Here is a 23,092-nt window from a genome sequence, read left to right as displayed (position 1 = left end):
CTGTCCGGACATGCTGGGAGTTGTAGTTTCAAAACATCTGGAGGTCCGCAGGTTGAATACCACTGCAGCCTTCGTCATCATCCAGACCCCCCTTTTGTTTTCTACTCACGTCCCATCGGTGGGAAGGAAGGGTGAGCTGGTCCGGGCTATCTATGCTGCAGGGACCGTCCAGTGGGGAGGGTTAGTCATTCCGGGCTGTCCATCTTCACCGGGAGGCCCTCTTCTCCGCTCCAGGCCGGCTGCTGGGAGTTGTAGTTTTGAAACATCTGGAGGTCCGCAGGTTGAAGACCACTACGGCCTTCGTCATCATCCAGCCCCCCTTTTTTTTTCAGCCCCCCTTTTTTTTTCTTCGCTCCGGGCCGGCCCTGAACTAGTGACGTTGCCTTGACAATGACACGCAGGGACGTCCGTGACGCCCCTGCGCGGTGGTGTCAAGGCAGCGTCACTAGTTCAGGGCCGGCCCGGAGCGAAGAAAAAAAAGGGGGGCTGAAAAAAAAAGGGGGGCTGGATGATGACGAAGGCCGTAGTGGTCTTCAACCTGCGGACCTCCAGATGTTTCAAAACTACAACTCCCAGCATGCCCGGACAGCCGATGGCTGTCCGGGCATGCTGGGAGTTGTAGTTTTGCAACACCTGGAGGTCCGCAGGTTGAAGACCACTGAGAAGGGATTGACAGGCAGAGATGGACGGCCGGGACCATCCCCTCACAGCTAAAATGTCAGAAATGTCTTTTTGTTCACTCGAGTACAAGCCGAGGGGGGGCGTTTTCAGCACGAAAAATCGTGCTGAAAAACTCTGCTTATACTCGAGAATATACGGTAAGTTTAAAATTGTCATCTCCTGACCCCTATAACTTTTTTTTCCATGTACGGGGCTATATAAGGGGTTAATGTATTGCTCCGTGGTCTGTTGTTTTTATCGGTACCGTTTTTGTTGTGCCGTGCACTATTAACCCTTTAGACGCAGCTTTCAAAGTTGTATGACAGGTTAGAGCGGGTGATACTGATGACAGATTTCCTTTTAGGCATCAGTTGAGACCTATTTCTTAATGGGAAAACCCCTTTAAAAACTGACGTCCTTTATTTTGACCTATTTAATTACTACCTTTTATACTTTCCACGGTTTCTTTATGCTGCATGAAAACCACAACCTGCCTGTTCCTAATACGAGGGATGTATAAAAAGTAAAAAATAGAAAAACAGAACATGGCCGCACATTCACAACTTGTACAGTGATTTATTTGCTTTTCAGCATAGTTTCAGGTTGTTAGTGTACCTTTTGATCAAAACATGCAAGCCCTCCTGCCACGTCAAGGCCACCTGATAAGAGGTGGTCCCTAAACTAACACTGGTATAGAGCTGGTCAACGTTCACCACCGCTGTGACAACAAACCCTCATGGGGAGTGCCCATCCAAGCCCCCGGCTCTGGGCCACACCACCCCACAGACAAAGCACCACAGCAAGAATGGCCACCGCAAAGCACCGCACCAGTGTGAAAACCTAGTAGGTGTCGGACTTGGTTGGTGCAGCAGTCGGTGGTCGCTGCCCATCTGTATGCCAATGTTAGTTTATGGACCCCTCTTATCAGGTGGTCTTGACGTGGCGAGTGGGCTTGGACGGTTTGATCACTAGCAACCTGTTAGTTTTTGAAATGATGCTGAGAAGCAAATAGATAGATGGTACAAGTTGTGGTTGTGCGGCCATGTTCTGTTTTTAAAATTTTTTATTTATTTCTGATTTACTTTTCTACATAATCGCCAGTCACATGACACACTAGGACACAACCAATTACTACCCCTCCCGCCTTCACCATTTCCATCCAAAGGATAAAACAGTGGAAACTTTTTGAACTTTTTTTGATGTATCACAGTAGGTTGTTTGAAAAAATGCTACATCTTTACACATTTTGTTCTAGTCTTAGGCCACCTATTAGTTGGCTTTCTATACTCCAGATTTGTGTACCAAAATTTTGATCAGTTTTTGGTGTGGTTACATTCATGCCTCTTTCCAGCAAACCCACTGCCATTTCCCACTAACCTGCTCATCTTTGATGGGCAAGGCGCAAATGTACGTCCTGGTTTGGTGGGACTTCGCGCACCAGGACGTACATTTACGTCTTGTTGTATGACTGCGAGCACCGGAACGGTGCTCGCGTCATACACGGCAGGTTCCAGCTGCTAGCAGCAGCCGGGACCCGCCGGTAATGGCAGACATCCGCGATCGCGCTGATGGCCACAATTAACCCCTCAGATGCCGTGATCAATACAGATCACGGCATCTGCGGCAGTGCGATAATTTGAATGGATGATCGGATCGCACGCAGAGCTGCCTCGGCGATCCAATCATCCAGCATGGTGGCCGGAGGTCCCCTCACCTGGCTCCGGCCGTCTCCCGGGGTCTTCTGCTCTGGTCTGAGATCGAGCAGACCAGAGCAGAAGATCACCGATAATACTGAGCAGTGCTGTGTCCTATATATAGCCCTGAACTGTATTAGCAACAAAAGGATACATAAAAAGTGATACATATAGATATATATAGGGACATAAAAAGTGTGAAAAAGTGGGAAAATTTAATAATTAAAAGTAAAAAAAAAGTGAAAAATCCCCATCCCCAATAAAAATGAAAATTGTCTGTCTGTTTTTCCCATTTTACCCCAAAAAGTGTAAATTTTTTTTTTATAAACATATTTGGTATTTGGCGTAATTGTCTGAACTATCAAAATATAATGTTAATTATCCCATACAGTGAATGGCGTAAACGTAAAAAATAAAGTCCAAAAATGCAGCTTTTTTTGTCACATTTTATTTTAAAAAAATTATTAAAAAATGATCTAAAAGTTTTATATATGCAAATGTGGTAGCGATAAAAAGTACAGATGATAGCACAAAAAATGAGCCCTCATACCGCCCTATATATGGGAAAATTTAAAAAGTTATAGGTGGTCAAAATAGGGCAATTTTAGATTACTGATTTTGTACAAAAAGTTTTTTAGATTTTTTTTTTAAGCGGTACAAAAATATAAAAGTATCTAGCCATGGGTATCATTTTAATCGTATTGACCCACAGAATAAAGAACACATGTCATTTTTACTGTAAAGTGTATAGTGTGAAAAGGAAACCCTCCAAAATGTGCAAAATTATGGTTTTCATCTAAATTTCCTCCCTTTTTTTTTTTTTTTTTTTTTTTTTTTTGGTTCGCCGTACATTTTATGGTAAAATGAGAGGTTTCAATACAAAGTACAATTGGTCACGCAAAAAACAAGCCCTTATATGGGTCTGTAGATGGAAATATAAAAGTTATGGATTTTAGAAGGCGAGGAGGAAAAAACGAAAACGCAAAAATAAAATTGACCTGGTCCTTGAGGTTAACATAGCCTTGGTCCTTAAGGGGTTAAAAAATAGTCTCAAAACACACACATGCTTTTTTTTTTTTTTTTTTGTGTGTGTATGTTGTGTATACTAAAGTAAATCTACCCTATTATTCTAAAAATAATGAATGACGAGGATGAAGATGCCAAGAAGGCTCACACTCGCCCCACCGATGTACTGCTCATCATTTAAAGGCCCGGTGAGGATAGTTGTTTCTGGCCACTTCTGATACGTGGAAGAAGCAACTAGGGGGTTCTTATGTTCAGTCCTGGTCAAGCAGCAGCATTTATCTTATTTGACTATAAAGTTAAAACTAAACCTATTTGTTTAACTAGTGGATTAACGTTCTGTGGATATCTTAGTATCTAGTCCCCTAGAGCCTGTAGACTGTTCAGTTCCGTGTTTGCAGGCCAGGGATCTGTAACGTAAGCAAACACATTGATGACATTTGGATACCAGCCTATTTACTGTGTGTGTACGAGTGCACAATGATGTGTTCACAACACGCACATAGGGGGAGATTTAAGAGACCCGGCTCACAAAACTGCCTGTGGAGGGCACATTTAAAAAGTCGCAGAGGAAAGGAGGAATTTATATAAAATGGTATTCTAAAGGGATTTTATTGTTGTTTGCTTATACGCACCACACTTTTCAATCCCCTGTGATGGTATGATAAATATGCTGTACATAATCGAGACCAAAGAAAAAAAATTTTTTTTTTTATTTAATAACATTTTTTATTCAATTTAACGTATAAATAATATACAATACTGTACATATAATATCCATCCCAACATTACATATTTTTAACCCCCCATTCTACCCCCATCCCCCTTCTACGCCAGTGGAGGACACAAAAGTAGATTTTTGGACTTACTGTAAAATCTTTCTCGGAGCTTCTATTGGGGGACACAGGACTACGGCTCTCGTTCTCCACCCTCCAGGAGCCGCCGGGACCAGTCACCCAGTGTCCGCTCTCTGTCTCCGTGCCTCTGTTCCCAGTCCTCCTCCACCCATTCCAAGACTCCTACGATGCGCTCCCAGTCCCCAGGGGAGCTTGTGGACTCGGAATCGGACCCAAAGGGACACTGGGTGACTGGTCCCGGCGGCTCCTGGAGGGTGGAGAATGAGAGCCGTAGTCCTGTGTCCCCCAATGAAGCGCTCAAGAAAAATCATAATTTTGACCCATTTGTTCCATAAAGGATAGGGATTAGAGATGAGCGAATTTACAGTAAATTCGATTCGTCACGAACTTCTCGGCTCGGCAGTTGATGACTTTTCCTGCGTAAATTAGTTCAGCCTTCAGGTGCTCCAGTGGGCTGGAAAAGGTGGATACAGTCCTAGGAAAGAGTCTCCTAGGACTGTATCCACCTTTTCCAGCCCACGGGAGCACCTGAAAGCTGAACTAATTTATGCAGGATAAGTCATCAACTGCCGAGCCGAGAAGTTTGTGACGAATCGAATTTACTGTAAATTCGCTCATCTCTAATAGGGATTTATAAGCGCAAGCTTAGAACGCAAGAAGACTATGCAGAGGCAGATATAAAGACAAAGGAATTGGAGTATGTTAAGAATCCATTTCAAGATAATCTTCAGAACTTAAAAAAAATTCTCAGGCCTTATATAGTAATATTTAGTTAGAAAAGGTGCAACGTAGTCTGGTCTTTAAGGTACAGGAGCAATTTTTAGAAGGGGGGAGGAAATGGGGAAAAATGCTTTCCGGAATTGTTCAAACCCAAAAAGGAAACTAATGCAATAAAGAAAAGTCAAGGGGAAATTAAAAAAATATATTTTTTTAACCGCTTAACTACCACGGACGTAAATGTACATTTACGTCCTGTGTATGACCGCGAGCATCGGAGCGGTGCTCGCATCATACACGGCAGGTTCTGGCTGCTAGTAGCAGCCAGGGACCCGCCCATAATGGCCGACATTAACCCCTCAGATGCCGTGATCAATACAGATAAAGGCATCTGCGGCAGTGCGGTACTTTGAATGGATGATCGGATCTCCCTCAGCGCTGCCGCGGGGATCCGATCATCCAGCATGGCGGCCGGAGGTCCCCTCACCTGGCTCGGGCCGTCTCCCGGGGTCTTCTGCTCTGGTCTGCGATCGAGCAGACCAGAGCAGAAGATGACCGATAATACTGATCAGTGCTGTGTCCTATATATAGCACTTAACAGTACTAGCAATCAAAGGATTGCTATAGATAGTCCCCTATGGGGACATAAAAAGAGTAAAATAAAAGGTGAAAATGTAAAAATAAAAAGTAAAAAAAGTGAAAAATCCCCTCCCCCAATAAAAATGAAAACTGTCTGTTTTTCCCATTTTACCCCCAAAAAGCGTAGAAATATATATTTTTTTTTATAAACATATTTGGTATCGCCGCGTGCATAAATGTCTGAACTATGAAAATATAATGTTAATTATTCTGTACGCTGAATGGCGTAAACGTTAACCCCTTAAGGACTCAGCCCATTTTGGCCTTAAGGACTCAGACAATTTAATTTTTACGTTTTCATTTTTTCCTCCTCGCCTTCTAAAAATCATAACTCTTTTATATTTTCATCCACAGACTAGTATGAGGGCTTATTTTTTGCGTGACCAGTTGTCCTTTGTAATGACATCACTCATTATATCATAAAATGTATGGCGCAACCAAAAAACACTATTTTTGTGGGGAAATTAAAACGAAAAACGCAATTTTGCTAATTTTGGAAGGTTTTGTTTTCACGCCGTACAATTTCTGGTAAAAATGACATGTGTTCTTTATTCTGAGGGTCAATACGATTAAAATGATACCCATTATTATATACTTTTATATTATTGTTGCGCTTAAAAAAAATCACAAACTTTTTAACCAAATTAGTACGTTTATAATCCCTTTATTTTGATGACCTATAACTTTTTTATTTTTCCGTATAAGCAGCAGTATGGGGGCTCATTTTATGCGCCATGATCTGTACTTTTTTTTGATACCACATTTGTATATAAAAAACTTTTAATACATTTTTTATAATTTTTTTTTTAATAAAATGTATTAAAAAAGTAGGAATTTTGGACTTTTTAAATTTTTTTTCGTTCACGCCGTTCACCGTACAGGATCATTAACATTTTATTTTAATAGTTCGGACATTTACGCACGCGGCGATACCAAATATGTCTATAAAAAATGTTTTTTACGCTTTTTGGGGGTAAAATAGGAAAAAACGGACGTTTTACTTTTTTATTGGGGGAGGGGATTTTTCACTTTTTTTTTACTTTTACATTTTTTTACATTTTTTTTTACACTTGAATAGTCCCCATAGGGGACTATTCATAGCAATACCATGATTGCTAATACTGATCTGTTCTATGTATAGGACATAGAACAGATCAGTATTATCGGTCATCTCCTGCTCTGGTCTGCTCGATCACAGACCAGAGCAGGAGACGCCGGGAGCCGCACGGAGGAAGGTGAGGGGACTTCCGTGCGGCGTTATGAATGATCGGATCCCCGCAGCAGCGCTGCGGGCGATCCGATCGTTCATTTTAATCGCGAACTCCCGCAGATGCCGGGATCTGTATTGATCCCGGCACCTGAGGGGTTAATGGCGGACGCCCGCGAGATCGCGGGCGTCGGCCATTGCCGGCGGGTCCCTGGCTGCGATCAGCAGCCGGGATCAGCCGCGCATGACACGGGCATCGCTCCGATGCCCGCGGTTATGCTTAGGACGTAAATGTACGTCCTGGTGCGTTAAGTACCACCTCACCAGGACGTACATTTACGTCCTGCGTCCTTAAGGGGTTAAAAAAAAGTCAAAAAATGCAGCTTTTTTTTGTCACATTTTATTACAAAAATGAATAGAAAATGATCTAAAAGTTTTATATATGCAATGTGCAATATGTGGTATCGATAAAAAGTACAGATGACGGTGCAAAAAATTAGCCCTCATACCGCCCTTTATATGGAAAAATGAAAGTTATAGGTGGTCAAAATAGGGCGATTTTAGATTACTGATTTTGTACAAAAAGTTTTAGATTATATTTTTGTACCACTTAAAAAAAAAAAAAAAAAAGGTATGTAGCCATGGGTATCATTTTAATCGTATTGACCCACAGAATAAAGAACACATACCATTTTTACCATAAAGTGTATAGTGTGAAAACGAAACCCTCCAAAATGCACAAAATTATGGTTTTCATTTTAAATTTCCTCCCTTTTTTGGGGTTCGCTGTACATTTTATGGTAAAATGAGAGTTTTCATTAGAGTACAATTGGTCACTCCCTTATATGGGTCTGTAGATGGAAATATAAAGGAGTTATGGATGTTAGAAGGCGAGGAGGAAAAAACGAAAACGCTAAAATAAAATGGGCTTGGTCCTTAAGGGGTTAAATGCACTTTGCAAAGACATCAAGGATACATTTCCCTCAAAGTCTCCAATACGGAATCTCCTCTAAATCTTCTCAACGTTTATATGACAACAATTAAACAAAAGAGCATAGAAGAGATACAGCTGTCATGGTGATAAAACAACAGTGTAACTTCTTATACTACAGGTCTCTACCCTGCAGCTACACTACTGATCCTTCACAATGACCGCTTCTATGCTCTCGTTTACTTGTTTTCATACAAACTTTAACCTCTTAAGGACCAAGGACGTATGAGTACGTCCTTGGTTCCGCTCCTGTGATATAACGTGGCCCCACATCATATCACGGCGGGCCCGGCGTCATAGTGAAGCCAGGACCCGCCGCTAATAGCGCGCGACACTGATCTCGGTGCCGCGCGCTATTAACCCTTTAGCCGCGCGCTCAAAGCTGAGCCACGCGGCTAAAAGTTAAAGTAAAAAGTGCCGGTTAGCTCAGTGGGCTGTTCGGGATTTATTTATTTATTTATATCATGAAAAAATGATCTATAAGTCCGATCAATACAAAAATAGTACCGATAAAAACTTCAGATCACAGCGCAAAAAATGAGCCCTCATACCGCCCCATACGCGGAAAAATAAAAGTTATAGGGGTCAGAAGATGACAATGTTAAACGTATAAATTTTCCTGCATGTAGTTATGATTTTTTCCAGAAGTACGACAAAATCAAACCTATCTAAGTAGGGGATCATTTTAATCGTATGGACCTACAGAATAATAAGGTGTCATTTTTACCGAAAAATGTACTAAGTAGAAACGGAAGCCCCCAAAAGTTACAAGACAGCGTTTTTTTTTTCCAATTTTGTCTCGCAATGATTTTTTTTTTCTGTTTCACCGTAGATTTTTGGGTAAAATGACTGACGTCATTACAAAGTAGAATTGGTGGCGCAAAAAATAAGCCCTCATATGGATTTTTAGGTGCAAAATTGAAAGAGTTATGATTTTTTTAAAGGCAAGGCGCAAAAAACGAAAGTGCAAAAACGGAAAAAACCCCGGTCCTTAAGGGGTTAAGAAGATTCGATTCTGTATCGAAGACTGTGCTTTTAGTGAACAGATCATTGTGCACTCACATACACACAAAGTAAATAGGCTAGTGTCCAAATCCAAAATTTCATAAAGATCCGTATTTTAAGTAATGCTTAAAGGGGTACTCCGGTGGAAAACTATTTTTTTAAAATCAACTGGTGCCAGAAAGTTAAACAGACTTGTAAATCACTTCTATTTAAAAATCTTAATCCTTCCAGTACTTAGCAGCTGCTGTATGCTACAGAGGAAGTTGTGTAGTTATTTCTAGTCTGTCCGTGTCAGGAACTGTCCATAGTAGGAGCAAATATCCATAGCAAACCTCTCCTACTCTGGACAGTTTCTGACATGGGCAGAGGTGGCAGCAGAGAACACGGTGGTCAGACGGAAAAGAACTACACAACTTCCTCTGTAGCATGCAGCAGCTGATAAGTACTGGTAGGAATAACAATTTTTAATAGAAGTAATTTACAAATCTGTTTCTGGAGCCAGTTAATGACTTTTTTTTTTTTTTTTTTTACACTGAAGTAACCCTTTAAAGCAGTGTTTTCCAAACGGTGTGTCCCCAGTTGTTGCAAAACTACAACTCCCAGCATGCCCGGACAGCCGTTGGCTGTCCGGGCATGCTGGGAGATGTAGTTTTGCAACAGTTGGATACACACTGTTTGGGAAATACTGACCGGAGACCCTCTGGAGGGGTTAAACAAAGTAATTGCTTATATGGGGCTTTGTAAATTCTGATATTGTGCTGGTTACATCCAGAATTCCACCTTTATACATATAAGGGGAGATTTATCAAAACCTGAGTAAAGGGAAAAGTGAATCAGTTGCCCGTAGCAACCAATCAGATCGCTTCTTTAAGTTTTAAAAAGGCCTGGGGGAAATGATCTGGTTGCTATGGGCAACTGCACCACTCTTCCGTTACACAGGTTTTGATCAATAACACTCATAGGCACTATTCAAGCCCAGATATGTATGATATTGATGTGAATGGCGATTTGGACCTGGTCAGATCTAGTACAGTACTCACCCAGATACACTGACTATTTATTTTTTAATTGTATTTCTGCAGGTTCGATCTCCGCCACATTACAGCAGAAATCTGGGTTCGATCTGGGCAGCTTCATAGGAGGTATCGTGCTAACAATTGGCCTCTTGGCAGCAGTCTATTTTGGATGCAGATTTTATAACTCAAGAAGAGGCGTCCGCTACCGCACCATGTAAGTACATCGATTTCAGTAGGATAAGAATCCTTAAAAAAAAGTTCAGTTCTCAAGGATGCAGTAGTAGGGTACGGTCACATGGGCAGATTACCTGGGGAATTTCCGCAGCGGATTTCCTGCAGAAAATCTGCAGCAGATTTGCTACCATTGACCCAAGGAAAATCCTCAAATTTGCCTCTATTGCGGATTTTCTTCTGACCCATTGAAGTCAATAGTAGCAAAATCCGCTGCGGAAATTCCGCAGGTAATCCGCACGTGTGAACTTACCCTTAGGGTACGTTCACACTTGCGGATTTTCTGCGTATTTTACACTGCAGATCCGCTGGTGAAGGCCCGCTCTATGCTGGCTTTACATGTGCCTGCTCGTAGTGGCAATACGCCACTACCAGCAGGCACACTGCGATGTGCGAGTCACAGTATACTTGCACATCGCGGGAGCTCTCTGCCTAGCTCAGAGCAGGAAGAGCGGCCGCGATGTGCGAGTACGCCGCGCACATCGCTGCAGTGTGCAGGCACATGTAAAGCCAGCATTGAGCGGGCCTTCACCAGCGGATCCGCAGCGTAAAATACGCTGTAAATCTGCTCGTGTGAACGTACCCTTAGAGAGGAAAATGGATATAAAGAGTATTATAAAAAGAGAAAAAAATTATATTTAATAAATGAAGAAAAAAAGTAAATAAAAAAAAAAATATATATATGTATATATGTGTGTGTGTATGTATGAGAAAATGGATATAAAAAGAAAAAGGAAATATTATTTTTAAAAAAAGAAGAAATTTAAGAAAGTTTCTTAAAAAAAAATGGATAAAAAAAATTATAAATAGAATATTTTTGGTTAGCTGTTAAGCGTCAGGGGGCCTGTCTGAGAGTGTAAGAAATTCAACAGGAAATAAAATGAAGTCAAACGTTAATCTTCCACTACAGCGCCAGTGGTCTAAGGTTGTCTCTGTTTATATTACTGGAGCGATTGCATCCCTTATATCCTGGGCACTACTGTAGCCATTCACTGACCTCAGCACTAATGTGCCATACTTGCCAGTATCACCTCCGAGGCCAGTGACTTGACTGCGGTATAAAAGACCATTCTAAAGCAGTACCTTTAGGTTTTGCTCAGAAAAATGTTTGGGATCCACTTCTGATGGTAATCATAATGGTCATTACAGGGGTTCTTTCTATGCAAAACAGGACTACGTTTAAAGTGTACCTGTCAGTGCCAAAAAAAAATTGTGATATGTTACTAATCCTGATCATGTACATATAATTTGTGTGTCTAGGACCTATATATCCCTAACAAATAGCATTTATATCTTGCTCACTTGCTTGGTCTTCTTGCCTTCTGGAGGGGGCGTGTCCATCTCTCTCCCTCACTTTGGATGACTGATCTGCTCTGAGTCTGGGAGCAGCCTGGCAGCCTGCAAATCACTGCACAGTAGTTTTTATTCATACATTTTCTTTCTGTTCCTAGTAAAGCTGGATGCTAATCAACATGGCTGTCACTATGTGTGTCATTCAGCTTTCACAGACATCTGAATGTCTGATCAGCTTCTTTGTCAATCAGGAGTCAGAGAAAGCTTTGGCTGTTCAAGCATGCTGGGAGTTGTAGTTTTACAACAGCTGGAGCTGCAGTGTTTTTAAAGCACTGTGTTAGATGAAGTGTTGCCTTTAGGTAGCCTTGTAACCGTATTTTTACAGAAAATTGCACTGTGTAGAAACAGAAGCCCCCAAAAGTTACAAAATGGCGTTTTTTTTTTCCCTTCAAATTTCACCCCACAAATATATATGTATATTTTTTGGTATTGCGGTAGATTTTGTTATTAAATGATTGAAGTCATTACAAAGTACAATAAACAAACTCTTATATGGGTATGTAGGGGCAAAATTGAAAGCTGTATGATTTTTAGAAGGAGAAGAGGAAAAACCTAAGTGCAAAAATGAAAATTGGCCTGGTCTTTTAGGTAAAAATGGGCTTGGTCCTTAAGGGGTTAATACAGCCCTTTGCTGCAATCAATTGGCTGCACATTTCCTATTACAATTGGAGCTGTGCAGGTGATGTCCAAATATAAAATTTATTTATTTATTTATTGACTGGTCAAAACGACCAAATCAGCCAATAATCAATCATTTTCTTGTTGGTCGTCTAATCACTGGCCCTATTACACCGGGCAATATAGGCTTATATAATAGGACCTGGGGTCTATTAAAGGAAACTGTCACATGTTCACTCCCGCACTAACCACAGGTACTGACTGATACATATGATCCCTACCTTGCCCGGATCTGTCCAGCCGTTCGCCCGCAATCTTAGTTTTTCTATGTATGCAAATATGGCTGCAACTGGCAGGGGCGGGTTTTTCAGGAGCTAAGTGGCACTGTGACGTCAGCACCGCCCGCTTATGAATACTCGTCCCCCCTCCCTCTGGCTCTCCCTCTCCCCGCTGCTCCTAGCTGGTCTTCACCGTGCATGTGCTGCTTCCTGACATGCGCAGTGAAGACCAGTTAGCAGCAGTGGGGAGAGGCGGCGGTGCTGACGTCACAGTGCCATTTGGATCCTGAAAACCCCACCCCTGCCAGTTGCAGCCATATTTGCATACATAGAAAAACTAAGATTGCGGGCGAACGGCTGGACGGATCCGGGCAAGGTAGGGATCCTATGATTCAGCGTCCCCAGCACTATCAGTCAGTACCTGTGGGGTTAGTGCGGGAGTGAACATGTGACAGATTCCTAAGTTACTGTGTTTGTCCAAGAGATCTGGCACAAACAGCCATTACGTTGAACAGAAGTTCATTGACTCCTAGGTAAACCTAAAGCACCTGGGATAGGTTGAACTGCTCTTAAAACAGTGAATATCAATTGGGTTATAAAAAATGCTTATCTATTCAAGCCTGTTAGGTAGATAACAATGTGGAAGAGACATTGATTTACATCCTGATAAACAGAGGTTAAAAAAAAATTGAAGCAGGTCCCCAGCACAGCAAGAGCCAAGGGTTATTGCTGGGTAAAATGGACTGGCTTGGTCTCCTGATGTAAGGAACGCCTCCGGGTACTTAAGCCTCATTTAAATAGTAACAATCAGGCTGCTGACAGGTTAACTTTAAAGCTGTGAAAAGCGCTGCATTCAGTAATGTACCTTTTGAGGACAAGATGATGAACTACAAAAAGGTAAACTACAAAAGTTGCAAACTTTCACTTTAAAGGGGTACTCCCATGGAAATAATTTTTTTTTTTTTTAAATCAACTGGTGCCCCAGAAAGCACATTTGGGTATATGCATTATGCTTCTCCACCAGCAGGTGTCACCCAAGTTCTTCAAAATATGGAACCTTGTGGCGTCGTGTTTTTTTTATTTTTAGATTTTTTTGTACCTAAGGCTCCTCTGTATGCCTTACATGGAAGCCATAAGCTTGGATTTGAATACACACATGCAGAGTCTCTACAAAATTATGTCTGTCTTTTTTATACTTTTATTTATTTATTTTTTGGATCCAGTCCTGTGTTTGACTCCAAAAACCGCCACAAAATATACTTTGTGTGGTTTTAGCTTTAAAGAAGACCTGACAGCAGGAATCTAGTGCTTAAAGGGGAACTCCAGTGCATAAGTACTTATCCCCTATCCACAGGATCGCATCTCTATGGGAGAGCCGGAGATATACGAGCACTGTAGCTCTGACTCTCCCAAGAGATACATGGAGGGGCGTGTTGGCCACCTCTCTGTGGGGGGTCGGCACGACTCCATGCACTGAGTGGGGTCCGCTTAGTGCATGGGGAGGGCTGGGGTGCCAGGGAGAAGATAGCGGAATCCCGGTGGTCAGACCCCCCCCTCGATTAGACACTTATTTCAGCAGCTGTGGCAGGATCTCGGCTGTGATTGACAGCTGGGTCCCGCTGCTGATGGATCAGAGAAAACGATCGGGTCGATCAAAGGTCACCAATGGCATGTTTTTGCGTGACTGACCTATGCCACCACAAAGGGGTACTCCGGTGCGAAACTTTTATTTATTTATTTATTTTATTTTTTAAGACAACTGGTGCCAGAAAGTTTTACAGATTTGTAAATTACTTCTATTAAAAAATCTTAATCCTTCCAGTACTTATTAGTGGCTGTATACTACAGAGGAAATGCTTTTCTTTTTGGATTTCTCTTCTGTCACGACCACATTGCTCTCTGCTGACACCTCTGTCCATTTTCGGAACTATGAGGAGAAAATCCTCATAGCAAATGTATGCTGCTCTAGACAGTTCACCTAAAATGGTCAGCAGAAAGAAGAGAAATCCAAAAAGAAAAGCATTTCCTCTAGTATACAGCCCCTAAAAAGTACTGGAAGGATTAATATTTTTAAATACAAGTAATTTGCAAATCTGTTTAACTTTCTGGCACCAGTTGAGTTAAAAAAAAAGAAAAAAGTTTCCCACCGGAGTACCCCTTTAAGGGTGCATTCACACACACAGGATCTGCTGCAAAATTGTAGCAGTAGTTGCTGCAGCATATCTGCGCAGTGTGTTTCTACTTTTAAAAGTGTTTTTCCATCTCCTACTGCTAGGACATGCCATCACTTTATGACCCCGGGGGTCCGATTGCCTGGGGTCATAAAGTCCTGAGAATTAATAATAATAAAAAAATTCTTTGTGCGATCCCATTCACTTATAAACCACTCCCCTTTATAAATGGGTTTGGCGCAGCATGTCGGAGCTCGCTTTTGGGTGTGCAATAATTGTCATGTTAAATAACCTGAGGTTAGATTTGCTTTTATAATTCGGAGTCTGTAGGAGTAATAAATAGGTGAGAATTTCTGCAGAACACGATTGTGTAAAGCTGCTCATATATAATTGTAAACGTGGTGTAAAACAAAATGTATAGTACAGTTCAAGGTGGACCGATCCCTTGTATAATGGAAGCAAGCACTTACAGTAAATGGCGCCAACTCATACAGGTCTCCTGAAGAGCAGAACCATGGGCACCATGTCTGGTGTTAGTTATGCTGCTACACAATGTCAGAGTCAGTATGACAAATAGTTTTTGGTAATATTTATGACTACGGTTACAAACGAACAGGTAACACAAATCCTCACTATGGAGAAAGCATTTGTGTGGGGGAGGTGGCTCACTATTGTTCTCACTAAAGAGCTGTAACCATAGATGCCTGATTGTGAACATGGCAACAGAGCTTATAAACATGGCCTGTGAGCGCCACTACTTATATAGATAGGGATGAATTGATCTGGTTTAATTACCTTTATTATAATATTTATATATCTATAAGAATGAATCCAAAATGACATTGTTTAGCTTATCACGTAAACTGTGCGTGTGATCGGTCTCCACTAAGTACATGACTACAAAAACATAAACTACAAGTGGTGCAACACAACGCTAACCACAGAATTCTGAAGTTATTCATTCATTAACCCCTTAATGACCAAGCCCATTTTCACCTTAAGGACCAGGCCAATTTTATTTTTGAGTTTTCGTTTTTTCCTCCTCGCCTTCTAAAATCCATAACTCTTTTATATTTCCATCTACAGACCCATATAAGGGCTTGTTTTTTGCGTGACCAATTGAACTTTGTAATGAAACCTCTCATTTTACCATAAAATGTACGGTGAACCCAAAAAAAAAATATTTTTAGGGAGGAAATTTAAATGAAAACCAAAATTTTGCACATTTTGGAGGGTTTTGTTTTCACACTGTACACTTTACGGTAAAAATGACGTGTTCTTTATTCTGTGGGTCAATATGATAAAAATGATACCCATGGCTAGATACTTTTATATTTTTGTACAAAATCAGTAATCTAAAATCGCCCTATTTTGACCACCTATAACTTTTTCATTTTTCCGTATATAGGGCTCATTTTTGGCGCCGTCATCTGTACTTTCTTTAGATACCACATTTGCATATATATAAAACTTTTAGATCATTTTTTATAAATTTTTTTTTAATAAAATGTGACAAAACAGCATTTGTGGACTTTTTAAATTTTTTACGTTTACGCCATTCACCATACGGGATCATTAAAATTATATTTTGATAGTTCGGACATTTACGCACGAGGCAATACCAAATATGTTTATTTAAAAAAAATGTTTACGCTTTTTGGGGGTAAAATGGGAAAGACGGACAATTTTCATTTTTATTGGAGTGGATTTTTCACATTTTTTTTTACTTTTTTATTTTTCAACTTTTTTTTTTTACACTTTTTATATCCCCATAGGGGACTATCTATAGCAATCGTTTGATTGCTAATACTGTGCAGTGCTATGTATAGGACACAACACTGCTCAGTATTATCGGTGATCTTCTGCTCGATCGCAGACCAGAGCAGAAGACCCCCGGGAGACGACCGGAGCTAGGTAAGGGGACCTCCGGCTGTCATGCTGGATGATCGGATCCCCACGGCAGCGCTTTGGGCAATCCGATCATCCAATCAAAGTGCCGCAGATGCCGTGATCTGTATTGATCACGGCATCGGAGGGGTTAATAGCGGACATCCGCGCGATCGCGGATATCGGCCATTACGGGCGGGTCCCCGGCTGCTGCTAGCAGCCAGAACCTGCCGTGTATGACGCAAGCACCCTTCCGATGCTCGCGGTCATACACAGGACGTAAATGTACGTCCTGGTGCGGGAAGTCCCGCCAAACCAGGACATACATTTACGTCCGTGGTCGTTAAGGGGTTAAAGTCTATGGGATTTTTACATTATCCATCTTAACCCGTCAAAGCCCGTTATTTTGTGACGGGAGAAAAATAGTGCATGTACCGTTTTTTTTTTTCTCCCGTCACAAAATAATGTCAGTTATTATTAACGGGTTAAAACGGGTAAATGTCAAAAATCCCATAGACTTTAATGTGAATTTGTAACGGACGTTTTTAAGGGTTTTCATAACGGAACATTATAACAGCTCTTCAAAACGGAAGAATTTTATAGTGTGAAAGCAGCCTTAAAGGTGTACTCTGGCCTTAAGACATTTTATCCCCTAGATGTAAGATGTCTGATTGCTGGGGTCCCACCGCTGGGGACCACCGCAATCACGCCCCCTCCCATAGACTTGCATCGAGGGGGCGGGGCATGATGTCACACGTGTGCGGAGTCGTGACGTCACGATACTCCGTCCCCGTGGTCGGGAGGCATAAGATTTGGAGCCTCCAGCACTCCCTGCAGTGCTCACAGGTGAATACTGCATGCTAGATTGCGGGGGTCCCCAGCGGCGGGACCCCCGCGATCAGACATCTTATCCCCTATCCCAGTGGTCTCCAACCTGAGGACCTCCAGATGTTGCAAAACTACAATTCCCAGCATGCCCGGACAGCCGTTGGCTGTCCGGGCATGCTGGGTGTTGTAGATTTGCAACATCTGGAGGTCCTCAGGTTGAAGACCACTGCCCTATCCTTTGGATAGGGGATAAGATGTCTTATGGCCAGAGTACCCCTTTAACCACAATTGTGTAGAATAATGAAACAAGAAGACAGATCAGATGGATTTACATATGTCCGGCTCAGTGAACCCATCCAGTGGCCAATAGTTGTGCATGCCGAACAGGAACACCGTAAGATGCTTTCTCCTGTCAGGCAACCACGCAGCGTGATCCACTGTCCGGCATCCAAATTGAGATTCCGGATAAATTTTAAAGGGGTACTCCGGTGGAAAACTTTTTTTTTTTTTTTCTTATTATTATTATTATTATTTTTTTTTTTTCAACCGGTGCTATAAAGTTAAACAAATTTTTGTAAATAACTTCTATTAAAAAATCTTTACCCTTGCGCTACTTTTTAGCAGCTGTATGCTACAGAGGAAATTCTTTTCTTTTCAAATTTCTTTTGTCTTGTCCACAGTGCTCTCTGCTGACACCTTTGTCCATGTCAGGAACTGTCCAGACCAAGAGAAAACCCTCATTGCAAACCTATCCTGCTCTCGACAGTTCCTGACACAAACAGAGGTGTCAGCAGAGAACACTGTGGACAAGACAAAAAAGAAATTAAAAAAAAAAAGAATTTCCTCTGTAGCATACAGCTGCCAAAAAGTACTGGAAGGGTAAAGATTTTGTAATAGAAGTCATTTACAAATCTGTTTAACTTTCTGGCACCAGTTGATAAAAAAAACAAAAATAAAAAATGTTTTCCACCGGAGTACCCCTTTAACTGTCCTATTTAATACTTGTCTAGGAGAAAGCCGCTCCAGGCGACATGTGTCGGAGTAGTGGTGTGGGGCTGGGGTGACTCCTGTGGTCATTGCATGAGCCTGTCTATTTTGTTTTTATTCACGTATTGCTGCTATTTATTACCATTTCCATTGCAGCTAGTTGCATTAGTCACCTTTTTTTTGCTTTTTTTGGTTCCTGCACGGTTTATGCACATCACTTTTATTTACTTTGTATTTATTTGTATTTGTATTTCACTTTGTATTTATTTAAAGAATTTGGCACAGTATTGAACCTTTTTGTGACTTATTATAATGCAAAGCTTTGGGTGCCCTGATTACATGCATTTTTTATGGTTTCTTGATACTCTTCTGTTCCTGAGATATGAGAGTTTATAGTTTAACAAATCGAGGAATCGGTTAGATGGCCGTGATCATTATTTTAATAATGGGATGGGTGGGATTATTCAGTCAGGGGGTGTAAATTATATAAACTCATTCTGACTGTATAATCCCACCCATCACTTGGTTGTCACTCGTAAAATTAAGATATGTGAATGCAGTTTATGGCTTATACTCCTGTTTTTTGTGCATATAAAGCTCTATTATCTGTTCTATAGGGGGAGATTTATCCAAACCTGTCCAGAGGAAAAATTGACCAGTTGACCATAGCCACCAATCAGATCGCTGCTTTAATTTTGAAAAAAGTCCTATGAAAAATGAAAGAAGCGGTCGGATTGGTTGCTATGGGCAACTCAGCAACTTTTCCCTCTGCACGGGTTTTGATAAATCTTCCCCCATAGTTCGTAGATGATATGTTTACACCCCATGGTTTGGCTTCTACTGCCCCAGTTTTATTGGATCAGGTCCTGACGTGGCCTGAGGAGTTCAGAATCAGGGCCTCCTGGCACATAGGGACTATTAACACGGCAGAATTTACGCATGCAGAATTCCGCCTCAAATGAAAGCCCAATTGAATTCTATGGGATTCCGCACTCCCATTCACACTTCTGAATTTCCGCTTGCGTAAATTCAGAAGTGTGAATGGGAGTGCGGAATCCCATACAGGGGTGTGGAAATTTAATTAAAAAAAAAAAAACTACTTGTCCACGGGACTAAAATGGAGCAAAATCTACTTGTTCCTCATGACGATCCACTTGTCTGGGCCAATTTTCGCTTTTACACTCTCATTTTTTCCTCCTCGTCCTATAATAGCCACAACTACCTACTATAATGATACCTTTAAATTTTTCTGGGATATTATAAAAATTGCAATTCTGCGGGGTTTTTTTTTTATTTTTTTTTACATTTACATAATTTACCATATGGGATACATAATGTTATATTTCAATAGTTTGTATAATTACCCACGCAGTGATACTAAATGTTTATTTTTATTATGTTTACATATAGGAAAAGGGGGTGATTTGAACTTTTAACATTGAAGGGGTTAATGTGTGTCTTTTAAACTTTTTTATGTCAAACTTTTTTTTTAATTTATTTTTTTTTATTTTTTTTTCCGCTTTATTAGACTTTTAGGAGGAATCATTAGATTCCTCATACAGATCAATAGAATTCTATTCAACTCCATTGATCTGTGTTAGGGATCGACCGATATCGATTTTTTTTTAGGGCTGATACCGATAATCTGTGACCTTTCTGGCCAATAGCCGATAATTTATACCGTTATTCCGGCATAAGTCGGCTATTTCTCCACCCAACATCATCCCCCCCGGCCTTATAGCGGGCGCTTTAAATCAATGAACTGCAGCGGCTTTTGCGGCGCCAGAGACTGCCGCCGCCACACACTTCTCTCCCCCTACCTGTCCTGGAGTCCTCCTGAGTCCGAACCCCCCCCCTTATCCTCTGGCCAGAGACCACTTCCGCCCGCTTCTCTCCCCCTGCCGTTCCTTAGTCCAACCACGAGTGGGGGATTACCGATAACGTCCAAAATCGTGAATATCTGCCGATAATATCGGCCAAACCGATAATCGGTCAATCCCTAATCTGTGTTATCTGTGATCCATTGATAGAGCCTAGTCCAGCCAGGCTCTATCAATGACAGCCACGGGACAGCAGGGAGCAGAGGTAAGCCCCTCGCGATCACGCTGCGAGGGCGCAATCCACCCCACTAGCCCACCAGGAAGCATTCACATGTCCCTTTAGACGCCGCTGTCAGCTTTGACAGCGGAGATCTAAAGGGTTAATAGTCAGCCGCAGCGATCGCCGTATGCTGGCTATTATTGGCGGCCCCCGGCTACTGAGAACAGCCGGGGGGCTGCAGAGTACGGAGCGGGCAGGAGTCAAGAGCCCGCTCCATACAGACTGCTGAGCGCCGCCGTGCTTGTCAAATCCGGCCCTGCTTGCACAAAGCCGGGCAAAGGGCCGGAAAAATGTACCTGCCAGACGCCCGGAACTGCTTATCCCAGGCTTCGGGCGATAGGAATTCCACATCCCTGCCAAAGAAGTCTATTGAGTTTTCATTTGAGGTGGAATTCCGCAAGCGGAAATTCTGCCGTGTGAATAGTCCCTAAGTCTTCAGTATAACTTATTCTTTTGTTTTCTCCCCTTACAGAGATGAACACGAGGCCATCATCTAATACATCTGGAATCATCTTGTTTTCTTTGGAAGATGCAGTTTGTACAAAAATAAGCTTCAGGTAAACTCTGCATTTGGATCACGTTGTACGTTGCGTAACAGGATAATAATACAATGGACTTTTTCTAATACGACCTTCTTGACGATCTGTACCGAGACCTGCATTGCACCCTGCTGAGACCTCTTACCTCTGCCCTCAAACTTGAGGACTGCGCCATAAGGCTTTCGGCTTACGCTTTATGGGATCAGTCATTGCGTTCCACTTCTGTACAAAAGTTTCCATTGCTGCTTTCATCGCTATGGATTGGACCTTTAGCAGGACAAAACCACTTTTCCAAAATAATTTCTTTTGCATTGCTGCCTTATGTTACAACATTTGTCCACAGGTTTAGGGATCTTTATGCACAGTTTTTATGTACTGCTAAGAGCCTTTACTTGAACAGGAGTATCATTCCGCGAAAGTTTCCTATAATGTAGCCCCACTTTTTAGAGATGACAGCTTTGTGTTTAAAATTGATGCCAGGATACGTTGCAAGGTGGGATATTTGTTGATGGGGTCGTGCAGAGAAAGAAGCAACCTGTATATGGTGTCAAAAAGTATAAAGTGTAAAGCAACTAAATGCCACACACCCCGTTAAATGCAGTGCTCCTGGCCCTCCTCACCCATCCTTTCCTGTCTGCTCAGAACAGGACAAGTGATGGGAAAAGGGAGGAGCTCATATCACTGCTCATTAGATTTTAAGGCAGCAGGAAGCCTTTCTCAGTCACAGTAGTTTCCATCAAAATGTTGTCACTGCTGCCTTATATGAGAGAGACGTTCTGCTTCCTTAAAATCTAATGAGCAGTAGTATGAGCTCCTCCTCTTCACATCGATGGTCTCGTCCTGAGCAGACAGGAGGGGAGAGCAGGGAGGGGAGCTTCACTTTCAAAGAGGGTGACGGAATGTCACAGCTACAAGGGAGACAGCTCAGCTGGTATGGAAATCTATGCACTATGGTTAATAATATATTATTTTGTTTTATTATACTTTTTGAAACCGTACCCAGGTGGTTTCTTTTGTTGAACAACCCCTCTAAGATGCTTGTTGTGTGTAAATCCTCAACTGCTTAAGAACATAGCCGGCAAGCCTTTCCTATGGTGTCTCCTGTCGTAAATGGTAAACTTTAGGCGCAAGAGTTGGCATCCTTTTGTAGGTGATGCTACGTACACCTAAATGAACCAGCTATTTTTTTTAAATCTCTCTAAATATTCCTAAAAAGCTTTAAACATTACTGGGCGCATGCCTTGATGACTTGGAGCCCCATTTCCTCCTATTGTTATAACTAATTGGTGCAGTCATTTAGAGAATCATGCATTATATTGTAATAAGGGAACATGTCTGTTTTCAGGTTCCTTGTTAAAGGGGTACTCCACTAGAAAATATATTTTTATTAAATTAACTGGTGCCAGAAAGTTAAACTCATTTGTAAATGACTTCTATTAAAAACAATCTCTATCTTTCCAGTACTTATCAGCTGCTGTATGATCCACAGGAAGTTCTTTTCTTTTTGAATTTCCTTTCTGCCTGACCACAGTGCTCTCTGCTGACACCTCTTTCCATGTCAGGAACTGTCCAGAGCAGGAGAGGTTTTTTTTTATGGAGATTTTCTCCTGCTCTGGACAGTTCCTAAAAATGGACAGAGGTGTCAGCAGGGAGCACTGTGGTCAGGCATAAAGGAAATTCAAAAAGAAAAGAACTTCCTGTGGATCATATGGCAGCTGAAAAGTACTTTTTATAGTAAGTAATTTACAAATCTGTTTAACTTTGACACCAGTTGATTTAAAAAAAATGTTTTCCAGTGGAGTGCCCCTTTAAGGACTTTATGTTGCTTTGTATGTAGCGTGAGTATTCCACATAGTGTTTCACAATGCGCTGGACCAAGGACATAATGTACGTATCCTGTTCATGTGTGTAATGCACACAAGACCACGTGAACAGGATATTATGTTATCACTATTTCCAAAGGCTGTCCAGGAAATAGTGATGAGGAGAGGGCACTGGGCATCATGTTCTGCTCACAATGTATGATGAAATTGATGTGATTACGAATTAGGGATCAACCGATTATCAGTATGGCCAATATTATCGGCCGATAATCACGATTTTGGGCATTATCGGTATCAGCAATTACCTTGCCGATAAGCCGATAATGCCCCGCCCCCCGCATCGCCCCCACCGCACCGCTCCCACGGTATGGATTTTTGCCCATACCGCTATACCGGTCGGGCCCCTCCCCCACCCTTCGAGTCAATAAAAAAAAATTTACTTACCCGTAATGGGGGTGGTCCGGGCCA

General features: G+C 41.8%; 1 protein-coding gene across 1 annotated transcript in view; it reads left to right on the top strand.

Annotated features, from left to right (window-relative positions):
* Positions 1 to 22,300, top strand: part of TMEM123 (transmembrane protein 123) — a 45,325-nt gene extending 23,025 nt beyond the window's left edge. Inside the window, exons 4-5 of the mRNA XM_056561554.1 lie at positions 9,876 to 10,023; positions 20,735 to 22,300. Of these exons, the coding sequence (XP_056417529.1) occupies positions 9,876 to 10,023; positions 20,735 to 20,759 (173 nt within the window). The 3' untranslated portion in view covers positions 20,760 to 22,300. The remainder of the gene's footprint in view (positions 1 to 9,875; positions 10,024 to 20,734) is intronic.
* The last annotated feature ends 792 nt before the right edge of the window (positions 22,301 to 23,092 follow it).

The sequence above is a fragment of the Hyla sarda genome, chromosome 2 (assembly GCF_029499605.1).
Source record: "Hyla sarda isolate aHylSar1 chromosome 2, aHylSar1.hap1, whole genome shotgun sequence".
Classification (NCBI taxonomy): Eukaryota; Metazoa; Chordata; class Amphibia; order Anura; family Hylidae; genus Hyla; species Hyla sarda.
Note: the sequence above shows the minus strand (reverse complement) of the source record. Positions and strands in the feature narration are given on the sequence as shown.